The sequence below is a fragment of the Pezoporus occidentalis genome, unplaced genomic scaffold, assembly GCF_034315485.1.
Source record: "Pezoporus occidentalis ecotype Australia unplaced genomic scaffold, CSIRO_AGI_Poc_V1 ctg19, whole genome shotgun sequence".
NCBI classification, from domain to species: Eukaryota; Metazoa; Chordata; class Aves; order Psittaciformes; family Psittacidae; genus Pezoporus; species Pezoporus occidentalis.
This window is the reverse complement of record NW_026913748.1, coordinates 13,278,859-13,294,225: the sequence shown is the minus strand read 5'-3', so window position 1 is coordinate 13,294,225 and position 15,367 is coordinate 13,278,859. Positions and strand designations below refer to the sequence as shown.

At 39.8% G+C, this 15,367-nt stretch overlaps 1 protein-coding gene across 9 annotated transcripts in view; it reads right to left on the bottom strand.

Annotated features, from left to right (window-relative positions):
* Positions 1–478: 478 nt before the first annotated feature.
* Positions 479–15,367, bottom strand: part of ABCC9 (ATP binding cassette subfamily C member 9) — a 73,884-nt gene continuing 58,995 nt past the window's right edge. For 6 of the 9 annotated variants that reach the window (XM_062616860.1, XM_062616859.1, XM_062616862.1 and 3 more), the window contains 9 exons: positions 13,169–13,270; positions 10,348–10,468; positions 9,251–9,381; positions 8,579–8,657; positions 5,945–6,053; positions 5,618–5,721; positions 4,816–4,949; positions 4,360–4,422; positions 479–2,215 (listed from right to left, as the gene is read on the bottom strand). In XM_062616860.1, coding sequence (XP_062472844.1) covers positions 2,078–2,215; positions 4,360–4,422; positions 4,816–4,949; positions 5,618–5,721; positions 5,945–6,053; positions 8,579–8,657; positions 9,251–9,381; positions 10,348–10,468; positions 13,169–13,270 — 981 coding nt within the window. In that variant the 3' untranslated portion in view covers positions 479–2,077. Of the gene's footprint in view, positions 2,216–3,011; positions 3,192–4,359; positions 4,423–4,815; positions 4,950–5,617; positions 5,722–5,944; positions 6,054–8,578; positions 8,658–9,250; positions 9,382–10,347; positions 10,469–13,168; positions 13,271–15,367 lie in introns of all 9 variants that reach the window. The other 3 variants (XM_062616861.1, XM_062616864.1, XM_062616866.1) reach the window with 1 other exon arrangement.

The window sequence follows — 15,367 nt, the reverse complement described above, 5'->3', positions numbered from 1 at the left end:
GTGGGATATATTACAACAATCATCAAATATTTTGATGATTGTTAATGTTGCACTAGGGCCAACACTGCACACCTCCATCAAAATTAATGAAGCAAGCTGGTAGGTTTTTCTCATGTCATATTGTATATTCTTTTCCAACTGTTTAAACAGCAGTGTGAAGTTCTATAGGTAGGAGGGTTGGATAAGCAAAGAAGGTGATTCTTATGCCTGCAATGGCTCTGTAACAAATGCAGGTGGAAAGAGCTACTAATTATTGATCCCTCTTAAGTACTGGATCTCAGTGAACTAGTTGTCACCACTTAAAATCAATCAGGATTGCATCATCATCAAAGATACACAGACAAACAAAGTTACTTGTACTTCATACTGACTGAGTTTGACAGCAATGAATCCAGTTAGCTTTTTGCTGAAGACAATGAAATTAAGAATGATTCTGGCATTTTGGTTTTGAAATCTGTATAACAACATATACTTCCACTGGAAACATCTGCTTTATTTTTTTATTTTCTTTGTATGACAAAGGTTGACAAAGGGAATTAATCCAGAAAAGAGAAACAACATTTCACAGCAGTAGCCAGGGAAATCACAGAAGTACTTTCCTTCATACAATGTTCAAGACTGAGGTTTTTTTTTTGTTTAGTTGCGTCACACTGCTTTTATTTCCAATAGTTAAGGTGGGAAAAAATATATAAACAAAAGAAGGCAAACCATTTTACTATTTTTACATGACCAGGCTAAATTTAATCCTAAATCCTACAACTTCTCCAAAATTTATAGCATTTTTTTTTGTGCCAAGTAGTCTGCCTTTTGTTCTTTTAATTACAATAGAAATAGGCTTAAGTGCACCTTATGATCTTCCTATATCTTACAACAACAAATGAGTAAGATTCACGTTGAGTGCTAGTGAAGCTGATGTCTCAAGCTGTGCAGTTGGAATTATGTCTGTGAAACTCCTTCTGGAGGTTTACTTTCCATTGTGCAGTTGTCATGGTTCAAGATCTAGCCATATGCATTAGTCAGGTACAGGCAAGCTTTTCAAAGCTGTATGATTTAAATACATATCTAGATTCACCTAAATTCTTAAAGATATAGCAATAATTTGAAAATCATACCTTTTTGGACTAGATCTGATTTAGAGATGCCAGAAACGTGTAAAGGAGAAGAAAGATTGTCCCAGGATAAAAGATAATGTGAAGGACTAAAACCATACAAAACAATTAGTGGTTGGCTAATTATATGCCATATTATGTAGAAAATTGTAGGGACATTTTTAAAAGACGGGGTAATACAAAGTTTATAAATTCATACTGATTTGAATACAAAGCCTTAAGATACTGTACAAAATTCCTCTATAGGCCTACCAAAGCATGCATAGTTATAGTATGATTTGCATCTTTGATGGAAGAGAGTCTGCAGAACAAATATGGATTTAGGAATTTACTGTAGGGATAATACATCGCTGCACTGAAAATAGTACTGTGACTGAAAATATCGTGTGCTAGCTGAATTGCAGGACAGGAGGAGTTTCCTTATTTCTGATGGAATTCCTTTCACTCTTTCAATGCTCCTCCACAACAATTTGAAGAGCAAAGGTTATGCCTTTGGAATGCAGCAGATTGCCCCAAGTGTTATGGGTTTGGATTTGATTTTTTTACATTTTGCCCCTCTGGGGACAGAATGCTCATGCGGATCTCTTGTTTCCTTGACAAACTGCACAATTTGATTGCCAGTTCCAGCATAACATATGCAGTTCATAACAGCAGTGCATTTTTTTGCTCTCTGTAAAAGAAAATAAAGTCACTAAAAAGTCTAAGGAAATGTCACATTCCCAGGAAATAAAAAATTCTGTGTGTGCATGTGTGTGCATGTGTGTGTAGTTTAATAGCTTTTGAAAGAAGTGACATTTTTATTGCTTTGAGGCATACATGTACTGCAATAGGTTTTATTATTTTGGAAGATGGAAGCATGAAGAAAAAATCTCTAAAAAATAAAAGATAAAAGTGATGTTACATTGAATAAAAAATATTTGCATTTCATTTGTTTGAAAATAAGCTATTAAGATGCAGCATGCAATTCTTCACATGTCAGCCCGGACAAATGAAGCAAAGATGCCGTCTTCTTGAGAAAGTAGGTTCTCAGGTGTATCATATTCTAAAATGTTCCCTCGCTTCATGACGATGACCAGGTCTGCAGTTAGGATGGTGTGAACCCGATGCTGCCATACAGAAAAGCATACAGAAGTTGTCATTATGATAATTCTCAATGCAGTTAATTAATGGGCCTAATCCAAGGCACACTAGGTTAGTGACAGGCTATCCTTGCTTACAGTCTCTGTACTATACAACTTTAATCTGAAGAGATCTCCACTTACTTTACCGCCTCTGCCACCAAGCCTGCAAATACTTCACTTTTGGTCCACTAATTGCCATCCTGGACAGCACAGCTGTTGGAATAAATCCTACAGCATGACTGAAATACATCTTCCCCTTTAGGAGATACGGGCGATAAATATCTTGCGTATGCCTGCACTGTCAGGAGGCTTAGTGTCCTACTTCAGTCCTTGGTGTCTGTGCATCTATCTTATGGCACTCGTGGGCTGTCTCCACCTGTAAATGAATTAGCTCCCTCTGAGATTAAATTTGAGTGTGCTACAGGCAATAGTTAAACCCTGTAGGCAACAGGAATGTAATGAGCCTGAGTTTTGATTTCAGTGCCATATGAATACAGCCAGTAAACTATAGACAGGGTGAACTCTAAAAGTGGGATATTTCACTATACAGACTAAAAGTCAGGGATTGGTCCGGAGGTGGATTCCTTTGACATGATAGATTCAATGCTAGCTGCATGTCTAAGCTTTAGTGAAATATGATTAGCATAAATAGTCTTGAAATTAAACAAACCTAGGAACCACACAATAAACACCTTCTTGCACTGTCATCTCTGAAGCTGTGCAGTAGAAAGGAAGCAGAGTGAAAGGAGTGAAAGGAAACTAAAGAGTTAAAAATAACTACCAAAGAGCCTGAAGTCTCGTGAACAGTGTGGACTGAGAAAGTCTACTTGTGAGTCTTCACCAAAGTGGTGAACAGGCCATCCTCTTTGAGGAGTAGGTTTGAGGCAGTGTCACATTCAACTAGAAAGCCCTCGGAAAGGACTAGGACAATACTGGCATCCAAGATGTGAGATACACGGTGCTGGAAAAAAGAAGAGAAAAACGGGTGGGTGAAGAAAGGATCAGCCATGAATGAAGAGAGGAAGGAAATGAAGCCAACTTTGTGATGAAACATAAATATTAACAGGTGGTATTTTGCTTGAGACACCGACTTTGGAAAGGCAAAGCAAATGAAAAGTGAGATTCCAGTCAGAAAGACAATGCTGCAAACTTACATGCAAAGCATGTAACTGAAGACTATGCTTACCGACAGCATCTTCAGCATTTACACATCCAAGAACATTAGAGCCTATTGTCAGTGAGCTAGGTTAAGTGGTTTGCCTGACACAAACTAGTCACTAACAAACAGACTTGAAACCAGAGACCAGGAGGCATAGCTCTTATCTCTAACCACAGGACTAGATTCCAGACAAAGCAAATGGAACAGCTGTTGAAACACGTATTTATCTCATGGATAAAACATTCACTTGTTGAGTAAGTCTGCTGTCACAAGGTGGAACTATTCCTAATGGTATCCACTGTATGTGTGTGCATGTATATGCATACCTGCACACATATATGGAACTTCTGGGCTCTAGAAATGGCAGGAAAACAGGCAAAAAATGAGTCATAAACCCTTAGTTGAACAAATATAAATTTTTGAGAAATTCCCATTGATTCAGATTTTTAAAATCTTTATCACAAACCCAACTTTTTATTCTGAAAGACAGAAAAGATAACCCAACTTAAGAAACCACACCAAAAAAAGATTTTGAAATCTTATCTCCCTTTATATAGTTGTGCCACTATTGTAAGCACTACATATTCATAGACTTTCAGAGGTAAATTTCAAATCTGGATTTCGATGCAACTTTCAATCAAGGTTTAACCCATGGGTTTTGTTTCAATTTTTTTAGTGAGAATGAGCTCAAATCTTCTTGGAGACAGTGTAGAGGCTGAAGTCCCCTGTAAGGTCCTTCTTCAGGGAAACAGTGTTTCAGATTTGGCCCACTTCGTAGCAAGACAGCATTCACTGCAAAATTTCAGGTTGATTGTCTTCACTTGTTCTAGTACCTGGAAATATTCCTACCTTGTGTCCTAGTTTTATTTTGTGATGTTTTTAATTTGATCTAGTGATGTTTAATGGTGAAAGGCGAGATTAACTGCCTGAAGAATGAGGAAATAAAGCATTTGCTGGCATCAATACTCACTGCTATTGTTACAACTGTGCGGTCTGCAAAGGCAGTCATCACGACTTTCTGCAAAATGTTTTCCTAAAAACCAAAAAGGCTTACTTCAGTTACTTCACCTTTTTACACATCCAGTAAACATCCAGTAACATTCAGTTATACATCCTTTTAATTCATGTGTCTTCAAGCACACAGGAGGGAGGATCATGTTCCATACTATCTATGATCTGCGCACTAGATTCTTACTAAGGAAATGTCACACCTGTGAAAGCAGAGATTTTTTAGAACATTTTGTCCTTTTTCCTCTCACCATAGGCATCAATCCCCAAAACACATCAACAGCAATGGATGAAACCAAATGCAAGAGAAAAGCAAAAAAGCTGTAATTTTTTTCCTGCTAAGAGGTCTCATGGCTGACGTTTAGGAAAGATGCCTCTTATACATCCACACATCAGTGGTGCTAATTGTAATACTTACTGTGGCCATGTCAATAGATGCCGTGGCTTCATCCATGATAAGAATACTGCTCTTGCGGACAAAGGCTCGGGCCAGACAGAAGAGCTGCCTTTGCCCTACACTGAAGTTCTCTCCTCCTTCCGTGACCATTGCGTCTGTAATAAAGTCAATTACTTTGAATGTAACACCACTGAAATGCTATACTTTCATACCTAGTGATTTTGAGTAGGTACCATGAAAGCTCTGATTGTGCAGATTTCCAGTAAAAGCCAATTAGCATAATCCTGACTGTACACTGGAAGGGAATGATACCAAAAAAAGTGAGTACAGCTTCTTGGGAAAGAAGCAATATATCATTAAGCAAATAGTTGGCAAAAATAGCAGATCTGGTAGTGTGCAGGATAATATCTTAGTAATATGAAACACACAATATGAAAGAAATATGTGAGTTTCCTTCATGAACCAGAACTAAAATGATAAGAAAAATACTCTGTCAGTGTTCTAGACAAGAGCTACAGCTCTGCTGGCAAAGCCAGATTCTCCTGAAGGTATGGAGGTAAAGTTGTTCTTTTTTAACTCTTTAATGACTAGTCACACCATTATGATGGTGAGGTGCTGAGGATTTTTTTGCAGTGAGTGGAAAACCAGACTACTCTTCAGCTTTTTAGTAAGAATAGCATGGAGACAGAATATTCATTAGGTGCCTGTCAACTCCTATATGGTTCAAAGTGTGAGATCCGTGCATCTCTTTATATGTGTGCATGCTCATGCACGTGTAATTTCATTATTGGCCTATGTTTCCAGAGACTTGGTTCAGACTTACCAAGGCCTCCTGGCAACGACTTGACCATGTTCTTCAATTGGGCAATCTCCAAAGCTTCCCAGAGTCTATCATCAGTGCACTTGCATTCTGGATCCAAATTAAAGCTGCAAAGAAAACCATAAAAGGAGTCTCGTTACTGCAATTGCAGTTCATTCAGGTCTTCTGCAAAGGAACACTTTGGCATTATGTGTATCACTTAACTTCTCTTGGATATGATTGGATGCAGCTAGAAAGGTTTCTACCCTTTTCCATCCCTTCCTGTTCCACAGTGCCCATCACAAATATGCCATGCAATGCTACTTCTCCCCCACTATGGCATATACCTACCGGATGGAGCCACTGAACAATATTGGATCCTGGAGAATAATGGACAGTCGGGAACGGAGAGTATGAAGAGGCAATTTGCTGATGTCTATTCCATCAATCACTATCCTCCCTATTTAAAACAATGTGCAGAAGATATGTGAGGGAATTGCACAAAGCATGTGATCTGCAAGTAGGAGACAGAAAGATAAAACAGCTGGATTGGGCTGGACTCCAATGAGGAGGCAGCTTGTCTCTGTGATCTCTCAGCACTATCATATAAACACAGGGAAGGTGAGTGGATGTAGTAATGCAAGCCAGAGGGAATGCAGCTTCTTATTAGTGACACTGTTGCCTTGCTGTCTTTCTTTCCCTGCTCCTCCCTTAGAGGAAATAGGTGGCTTCCATGCTATGTGATTAATGATAGCACCAGAAGGAAATTTTATTTTGGATCAATCTCAGCTTTACAGCCAAAGTGAGAATGAGAGCAACTTCTATAAGTAGCTACATCCTGTGCCTTTCTTTGTTCCCCTTGACTTTAACAGTTGCCAAAGGTATTTAATTTGACATTGTGCACAATTTCTTTTGCATGATATATGCATGTATCTGCAATCCATTCATCAGGAGCCAAAACACCCAAGGAACAGGGTATCATTAACTTTTTAATGAGAGGCAGATCAGAAAAACAAAAAGGATGTCCTAATCCAAGGCATTTTAATACTATTCATGCTGGTTCCTACAGCTTAGTTTCATCTGAGCATTTGGTTGTGAATTAGCCACATACTGTTCTGCTAGCATAATATTACTGGAAGCAGTCACATTAATCACCCCTTAACCAAGTATTTCATTCCCTGGCAAGAAGTTGCTGCAACAGCTAGGATACTTGGTGAAGTAAGAGGATTTTCCTTTTCTGGTCACCTTTTCAGGTCAATGAGCCTATGGATCTCATCTGAAAATCCGATTTATGATGTGCAGGGTGTGGCAACTGCTGATATTAAAGCCAGGGAGATACGGGAAATGTACAAGAGAAACTGGTTGGCTACTTTGAAAATAGAGGGTGAGAAGGGCAGAAGGAAATGTTTTTCCTTAAATCCTCAAAGAAAAGCCAAGAACTATTGGCCAGACTGACTTTCACTGGACACAAAAACCTCCTCCAGGTTACGGGGAAGGGATGGGCAGCAATGAGGTAGCGGTCATTGCATAAACTTAAACAATTCCTTTTCTTCATAAATGAGAACATAAGGTGGACTAATCAGGGAAAAAAATAGTATGTCATGCCTTGGGAATAGAGGAGTGCATTTCTGATAGAAGCCAGGGTGCTCGAGGAAAAGAACAGAGTGGATGAAGAGGCTTATGGGAAAAAGTAAATTAGAGATGAGTTGGGAAAGTGGGAAAGTAATGAAGGGCATCCAAGCAAGACAGGTGAGAAATGAGACATAGTTTGAACAGAGGGCAAGAAAAGAGAAACACTGAAGAACAAAGAAAGAAGCAAGAGTAGGGGAATAAAATGGAACACATACACATTTAAAGAAATAACGGAGACATAAGGAACCAAAATGGACAACATGAATAAAATCTTGGTTCTAGTAAAGTTACTTCAAATCTTGCTATGTAACTTTTATTAGAGCCAGGACTCTACCCAGAAGTGGATGAGCATAAAGGCCAAATAAGGGTCTAGCTGAGAGAGAGAAAGAAGTGCACGAAGAATAAACAGAAGTCAATTAGAAAAGATTTAGGCATTCCCATTGGGAAAAATCAGAATTCTGAAGGAACAGACAAAGAAAAGATACATAAAGGAGATTAAAGTAGAAGGAAACTTCAAGCTGGCTATGAACATAATTACTATTTGTTTGCATTACTTACATATCCAGGCACCCTGGTCATGAATCAGAAACCTATTACCATAGATACATATAGACACAGAACCACAGCAAAAGCATATATTAGCTGCATCAGATTTACTTATCCTCCTACATCCTACTGGGGTTTCCCTAGCAAATGTTCCATGCACAACAGCTAGACTAGAAACATGGAAATCTTTGAAACAAAAGGTAACTTTCCAGTAGGTTTCCATATTCCCATAATAGTATACATGCATGTGTATTATAATTTGCGAGGGTTTGTATTGCAGCATATAAGTTCAGGCCAGTTAGCTCTGAGAGTGAAGTGCCACAGGAGCGAAAACACAGCAAAATGTTTCCAAACCGTTTAGTCAATTTCTGCTGCAACTGTGGGAAACCACAATAAAATAAAAAATAAATACCAAGGGAATGGACTTGTTGAGTTCTAGTTTCTATTCTGCTAATATTTTAACAGCTATCAAAAGTTAATGCAATTATTCATTAGAGAAAAATTTAGAGGCGAGAGAGAGTTGCACATTTTCCCCTCCTATCTCAAAATGGCATATTATTTTGTCAGAATATATGTAAAAAGTTCCAAAAAAATACAAGTATAACCTGTGCATAACATTTCCTGGAAGAACTGAGCACTACTCACAATAGGACACTTTGTACTTGGAATGATAAGACATAACAAGCCTCATTCTAATCAAGTATTTTCTGAGCAAGATAGCCAAACTAGCAAAATGTTTCCTCAGTTTTTCTGAAGAAAAAAGTGGGGAGCAGGTCAGGAGTCAAACATACTACATTGAAAACTAACCATCAAATATGTCCACCATTCTGAAGAAGGCCAAAGACAGGGATGACTTGCCGCTGCCTGTACGACCACAGATCCCAACCTGCAAGAGAAAGGAGGATGTTACTTATTTATAGAGGGAAGCCATAAATCAGACTTGCAGTCCATTTGGGAAAACTGGACTGGATTGCCCTTCTGTTGAGGAGAAATATCCTTCCCAATGGCCAGTCACAGACTCCAGGGGGAAAAAAAGACAAGACAGCACAGCAAGCACACTTTTCTGCCTCTCAGCATCATGGGGACTTGTCCCAGGAGCATTTTTTAAACTTCAGCATTTTGACCTGGACTCCAATGATACTATACACTGAAATGTGAGATATTCTTGCATTTTCTGCTCAGTTCCAGTCTGATATCTGTCTAATCTCATCTGGCCACCTAGACTCACTCTACGTGGAGAGATGGGCTTGGAAAGAAGTAGAACTGCCAGAAGGAAAATTGAGCCCAGCCAAGAATAAGATATCATCAGTGTAAGTTTCTTGACCCATTCCCAGAGACTTCAGAGAAAACCATCAATATATGTAGCTGTCACTGCAAGTTATTATTCTTGCTTTTCTGCCACTTTAGAAAGGAAAAAACAATAAAGAAGGATCTGCTCCAGAATGAGGATGATAGGCAATTGCTTCACACTGTACCTACCTTTTGCCCTGGTTTGATATACGCCTTAACATGCTTAAGAACAGGCTTCAGGTTGTTTTCGTACCGAACACACAAATTTTCAATCTTGATTTCCCCCTCCTGGGGCCAATCTTTGGGGACTTGAGAGGGATCTGAAATAGTTACAGTAAAACCAAAATGAATCTATCTGAGGGACACTCTTTACAACATTCCCCTTTTTGCTTCTCTCTGGGCACCCTCCTGAAGCCACTCAAGAAATGGAGTTGCAGCTCCCTGCCAAGAATGAGCTGGGATCAGCCTAGTGTGCACATTAGCACTTAGCTTCCAGATCATAACACATATGAAGACAGAGCAGATGCTAAAGTGGCTCTTGGCAACAAAACCGGGAGAAGCCAAATGAGGGGAGAAGAATGTAGTGTCAGTGCAGTGTTAACATGTTCCTCGGTCAGTAACCCGCACAGGAAGGGCAGTGCAAGGAAGAATGTTGTTACTGCCATACTACATTATCACAGCTAGCATTTCATCCTGATTTCCAAATACACGGGCAGGTTTTCTCTCCAGACTAAGGGGCCTGGCTTTCCAGGGAAGTTTGCTGATCTGCAAGCCTTTTTGGTCTTGCACTTCAAGCACTTCTAAAATACCGATCAAAGCGCGGAGTATGAACACCAATGTGCAGTTCAAGGAAGAGCTGTTGAGGTCTGGTGCCCTCAACAACTGATCAGTCCTGTCCTGTAGTCTCCATTTGCTGCAAAGATCAGAGATTTTGAAGCATGTGACTGATGGCACATTTCTAATTTTTATCCATATTTTTGTTTTCTAAACAGCTATATGGATGTTTTGTTCATCCCATCCACAACTGTGCCCTGGTATTTTCTGTTTGTACTACAGGGCCATGCTCTGTCTCCCTGGCATTTGGTAGAGAGTTTTTTTATGTTGAGTAGCATGGGCTACATATCTTAGAGCTTTTTTTTGGCTACCCTTGTCACTCAGATCAGTGGGAGTTCCTACACGTAAATAAGAACAGATTTTGGCCAAAGAGGAGTATATATTTTGCATGACCAAGAATACCACACTTTCACATTACCACCTTAAAACCCTAAAAGATTTGAGAGCAATACCCAAGTAGCCATCGTAGTTCTCCGACTCCATGTTCAGGAAGCTGTGTACTTTTTTTACTGCACCCATTTGCACCTCCAGATCAGCCAGATTCCTCACCACCCAGTTCAAATAGTTGGTTATCTGCATCATAAAATGAAAACCAGGACAGTGCTCAGCTTTCTGTCTGTTCATCTATCTATTTGCAAATAAAAGTTGGATAAATATGCAAAAGTTTTTGACCTGAATCAATACAGTAGGTCTCTTGTTGATGTTGCAACAGTTCAAGACTCTGTGCAACACCATCAAATACATAAGCCAGTCATCCTCCAACACAAACAAATCTGACAAAGTTTTTTTGAAGGAGAACTATGGAAACGTTGTACCGACAGTCTGAAGGTGTGACTGACTAAGGGAATCTCCTGTTCTCAGCATTTAGTGATCAGTACTGAAAGGCATATTTAAGCACACAAGCAGAAAAAAAAAATAATCAAAATTAGCAGTGCTATGTGTAAATATTACATTTTCTAATCTTTCAAAGACTGCAACTAAGGATTAAGAAAGTTCACTATTTGCAAATAGATTGAAAAAAAATGATAGGCATTTCATTTCTGTTTCTGTCGTATTTAAATAATTAATTTCTCTCTGTGGAAAATGTGAAGGGCTTTTAGCAGAAAAATATATGAAAAAAAAGTGTTATCAGCTCAGCAGTACTTCCTTCTTGCTTTTTATTCTCATTTGTAATGAAAAGGATTTGATCAATAGTAAAGGTATTACTTGTAGTAGATAATAGCTGATAATTAGTTGTCTAACAATAGCCAGTAGCTCAGACAAGCTGATCTCTAGTCAGGACTGACTATTTAAAGCTGAAAATTGTAAATCAATTTCCTAAATGTTCTTAAGTCCGTATTTAGGTGCTCATCTAAAGAAAAACTGATCTTACTTAAAAATTGAGATACTTCATGTACCTGAACAAAGGTTTAGAAAGGTAACACAGTGAAAATATCCTATACATATACATTCAGAGAAAATTTTTGTTGTTTATTTGCGGGAGATTGCTGAATCTGCCAAATAAGAACTTTTTTCTGAACAAGTTACCTAGCCCCACTTCTTTTCCACAAACCTAATATTGATGCAATAGGCATAGAGTAAATAATTTTCACTGAGTTTCATCAATAACATTATTTTTGATTTAGAAGATTTAGTTGCTTGCTTTATACTTAAGATAGAGTTAGTCAAGGGGATATTATTTTCTTTGTTGTTCAGAAACCTGCTCATTTGGTGCCCAGCCTTTGAGTCAGAAATGCATACATTTGCAGATAAGCTAAACACTCTGCAGAACTGCTGCTTGTGGAGTAGAAGACTGTAATCATAGACCTGGCAGATCTGATAACAGATCCTGCCATATGAAAGGCTCTACCCATTATTTCAGCCTTCACTGTAGTTGTACAAGGGAGCTGGCAGCGCTTATGCAAGGGGAGAGAATAAGCTTATGGATGTCTATTGTAAACACAATGTCACTGCAGTTTGCTGTCATCCAGGTCCAAACCTCAGCCCTCTCTTACCTCCAAAGAGAAATTACACAAAAACATGTGTGAGGGCACACAAGTAATAATCCAACTGTATTCAAAATTTCATCAATGCTGTTGTGGGGCAGAAGAGACAGGTAATCACTTGGTGCCAACAGCATTTTTTCTCTGCTATGCCAGACGTCAGCACATGGCTGATTTACACTAACAATCTGTTCGCAAACACAGACTAAATACAGAGAAGCCAAAGATGATGCAGACATGCTGGCACTTCCAGATCTCTGCTAATGAAGCAGGATTACCAGGTATGTTTTCAAAGTGATGTTGAAGCACTAGGACTCATTCTCAGCTGCTGTCAGGTTCTCACACTGCTGCAACAGCATCACGAAGGGGATCTAAGTCCACCCTAAGGCAGCTGCTGAGAACTTTCTGCTGTCAGCATTTACATGCAAAGCCACCCTCAGTGTTAGACCCCCTACCCGTATCCCTCCCTCATACCAGTGCCATAAAGCAGCCAGATTTTTGACATGCCACCCATGATTTCAAAAATTCTTTCTGCCACTACCTGAATCCTGCTTTTGTCTCCACTCTCATGGTTAGTTTAATGGTATTTTTACTTTCTATGGTGATGGTACTCTGTGCTCATGATGCACTCTCAGCCTCTCTTAAAAGCCTCATACCCTAAATCACTGTTCCTTCTCCATGATTTAGCTCAAACTGCTCAGTACTAATGGCAGTGTCACAATGAATCAGCTAGTGTGCCACCAAAATCTCATTATTCCTACCCCACCACCTCTGCTACCTGTCATGATGAACCATGCCTACCAGCCCCAAAGGTGCCAATCCCCAAATCCATTCAGAGTTGCATGGACAATACTGGATGTCTGAATGGCTTCCCTCTGAAGGCAGAACTGGTATTTCTGATTCTTTAGCAATTATTTTATTTGGTCTTCAGTTAAAGATTATGCAGATTATGAGTATTTTCAGGGAGGTTTTGCTATATAGAGATGGAGCCAATACTGTGTTGTGCAAAACAGGGTGCACAGCAGGTCCTCTTACGCATTTTTAATTTTCCTGCTCTGCTTGGGAGCACGCGGGGCCTGGGAATGGTTGTGTTTTTTTAATTGGCTCATAAAAACTGAAGCAAGTCCAAGTTGCCCTGAACTCTCTCAGCTTTGGCTTGAATCCATTATTTGCAAGATTGTTTTTTTCAAGATTAAGAAAGCTGGGAGATAACCATGTATATGTGGTTTTTAAAATATTATAAAATGAATACATTAGTCTGAAGGCTCTTACGCTTTGCCTTGGTACATACCGTTAGAGCATACAGGAGACCCAGCCCCACAAACCCTGAGTGAGGTCCTTCGGTGATGGAAGTGACAGCTGCAGTCAGAACTATGCAAGCACCAAGGTAATCCTGGAAGGAGAGGGAGAGAAAGATTCATTAGTCATAAAGCAGACTCACTTTACTGAGGATTATTTCTGTAATGATACCTAGTCCTTAATTCTGTTTTGTTCTTTTTTTTCCTGGAAAAGGTTATGGGTTCTGGTGCCCCACCTGAAACACTCTAAAGGAAGTTGCTGAAGCCAAGTGAGACAGGCCAGTGTATTCTAGAAATCCATTTGGGCTAGGGTATTTTATTGTGTCCACCCCAAAAATCTAATAAGCTCATAAAATGGTAAAATATAATAATGGCATAACAGTTCTTCCACCCCTAATTCCTACCACTAAACCAGTTCCTCAATCTCTACTCTTCTTCACGTCTTCTTAAATGTGGGTTTACCTTCCCAAAAAAGAGAAGTATCGGTGACTGCACAGAGTTCATGAAGAATTTTGGAAGAGTTTATACAGGTCATGCAACATGTTTTATTGGCACAAGTGGGCAGACTGACATACAGTGTCTACATCATGCAAGGGGACACTGTGCATGGTGAAGGCATCCCTAAGCCTTCTATACACTCACAGCCTGCAGTGAAACACCATGTGGGTGTTGGCAGTGTGGACTTTGAAAGCCGTATAGCTGTGTAGTTGTGGTGCTGCAAATGGGCTACTAAGCCTTGCTCCTGCCACAGCACTTGGAGTTTCACAGTGATTCCGTGGTAGATACCTGAAGGATCTCAGCTCTGTTGCATGTTGATGACTTGCTTTAAAGAAATTGCTGTGTAGGCTGTATTAGAAAGATCTGACTTCTCACAAGCTTTGCAGGAGCTTGAACCCATCTTCTTGATGTACATCTCAGTTTTGAAGTGAATGCCACATGTGATCTCATGCAGTTGTCAAGGTGCCTGATTCATGAGACTGCTGGTATTCCCACTGCTCCCTGCATTATATTTACTTTGGACTACAGGGTTAGCATTTTCCATCCATTTTTTTTTTCTTCCTGTCTGATAATATTCTGCCTGGAATCTTTCCTGCTGAGATTTGAAACAAGGGCTGCCTAGTTCATCTGTCTGTAAAAAGTGCTGATGAGCAGATGGCAGACTCGCAGAAGCACAATGGTCTCAAGTCTCCATCAGCAACTGGGACAGGACTTTGCTCTTGCTATTAAATCCTGCAAACTTTTGAGTGATCTCAGTACCATTGTGACACTAGGCAGGCCTAAATGAGCTATTCCCTGGCAAGCCCTCATTATTTCTAATGCTATGATGAAGCAATGATGAAGCTTTGATCAAATTAATTCTGCATGTAAGAAAGCCTAAGACTATGAGAAATTAACAGGCATCATCACAGCTTATTCCAGGACTGACTGTTGCTCTGTTATTTATCTAGCTTGATTTGGAAGCAAGTTCAGCTTGATCTTGAATGCTGTAGGAATCTGAAAGCTTCATGCACAAGGGAAGGTTTTGCCACCATAAGAAATGGAGCACAACTTTGTTGCTCCACCAGCATATCAGGACGTGAAGGTGAGGATACAGGCTTTGATGTGAAGATTAATCATGCCTGTTACTACTTGTGTCTAGCAGAATCAGGTCACTGTTCTGTTTATTCACTGCTCTTTCAGTGTCAGGTAAATAAATCACAGTGGCTTTGCTTGCGTCTCTTGGCTTGCAGATCAGAAAAGTTCCATGTGTGCTGTCCCTAGGGAGCCCCTGTAAAACCCAGGAGCCTGTCCCACTGGCAGTGGCTGTGTTTTGCCCTACGTTCATTTAGTTTTCAGTTGGAGTCTAGTTCTGCCATCTTTCATGATACTGATCAGAAAAATCACAGAGGGTATGGCCTCATGGCTGCAGTAAGGGCACTGCAAAAAAGGGGTTTAAATTACAGCTGTGGGATTAAACCTGTTACTAGAGAGATACTTCAGGACCTGAAAAATCAGCGGTGCCTAGAACAGACCTGGCAGAATGACGGCACAAAGCTACTAAATAGCCATGCTCTGCTTTAAAAGTAGCTCCTGCTGCAACAGGTCTGCAGATGCTGCACAGTAGTAGAGCAAACTTCATTTAAAGTTATGTAAATGTTTGTTCTTGCACTTTCTTCAGGCGCTAGACATCACAACAGCAAAAGATGAGGGAG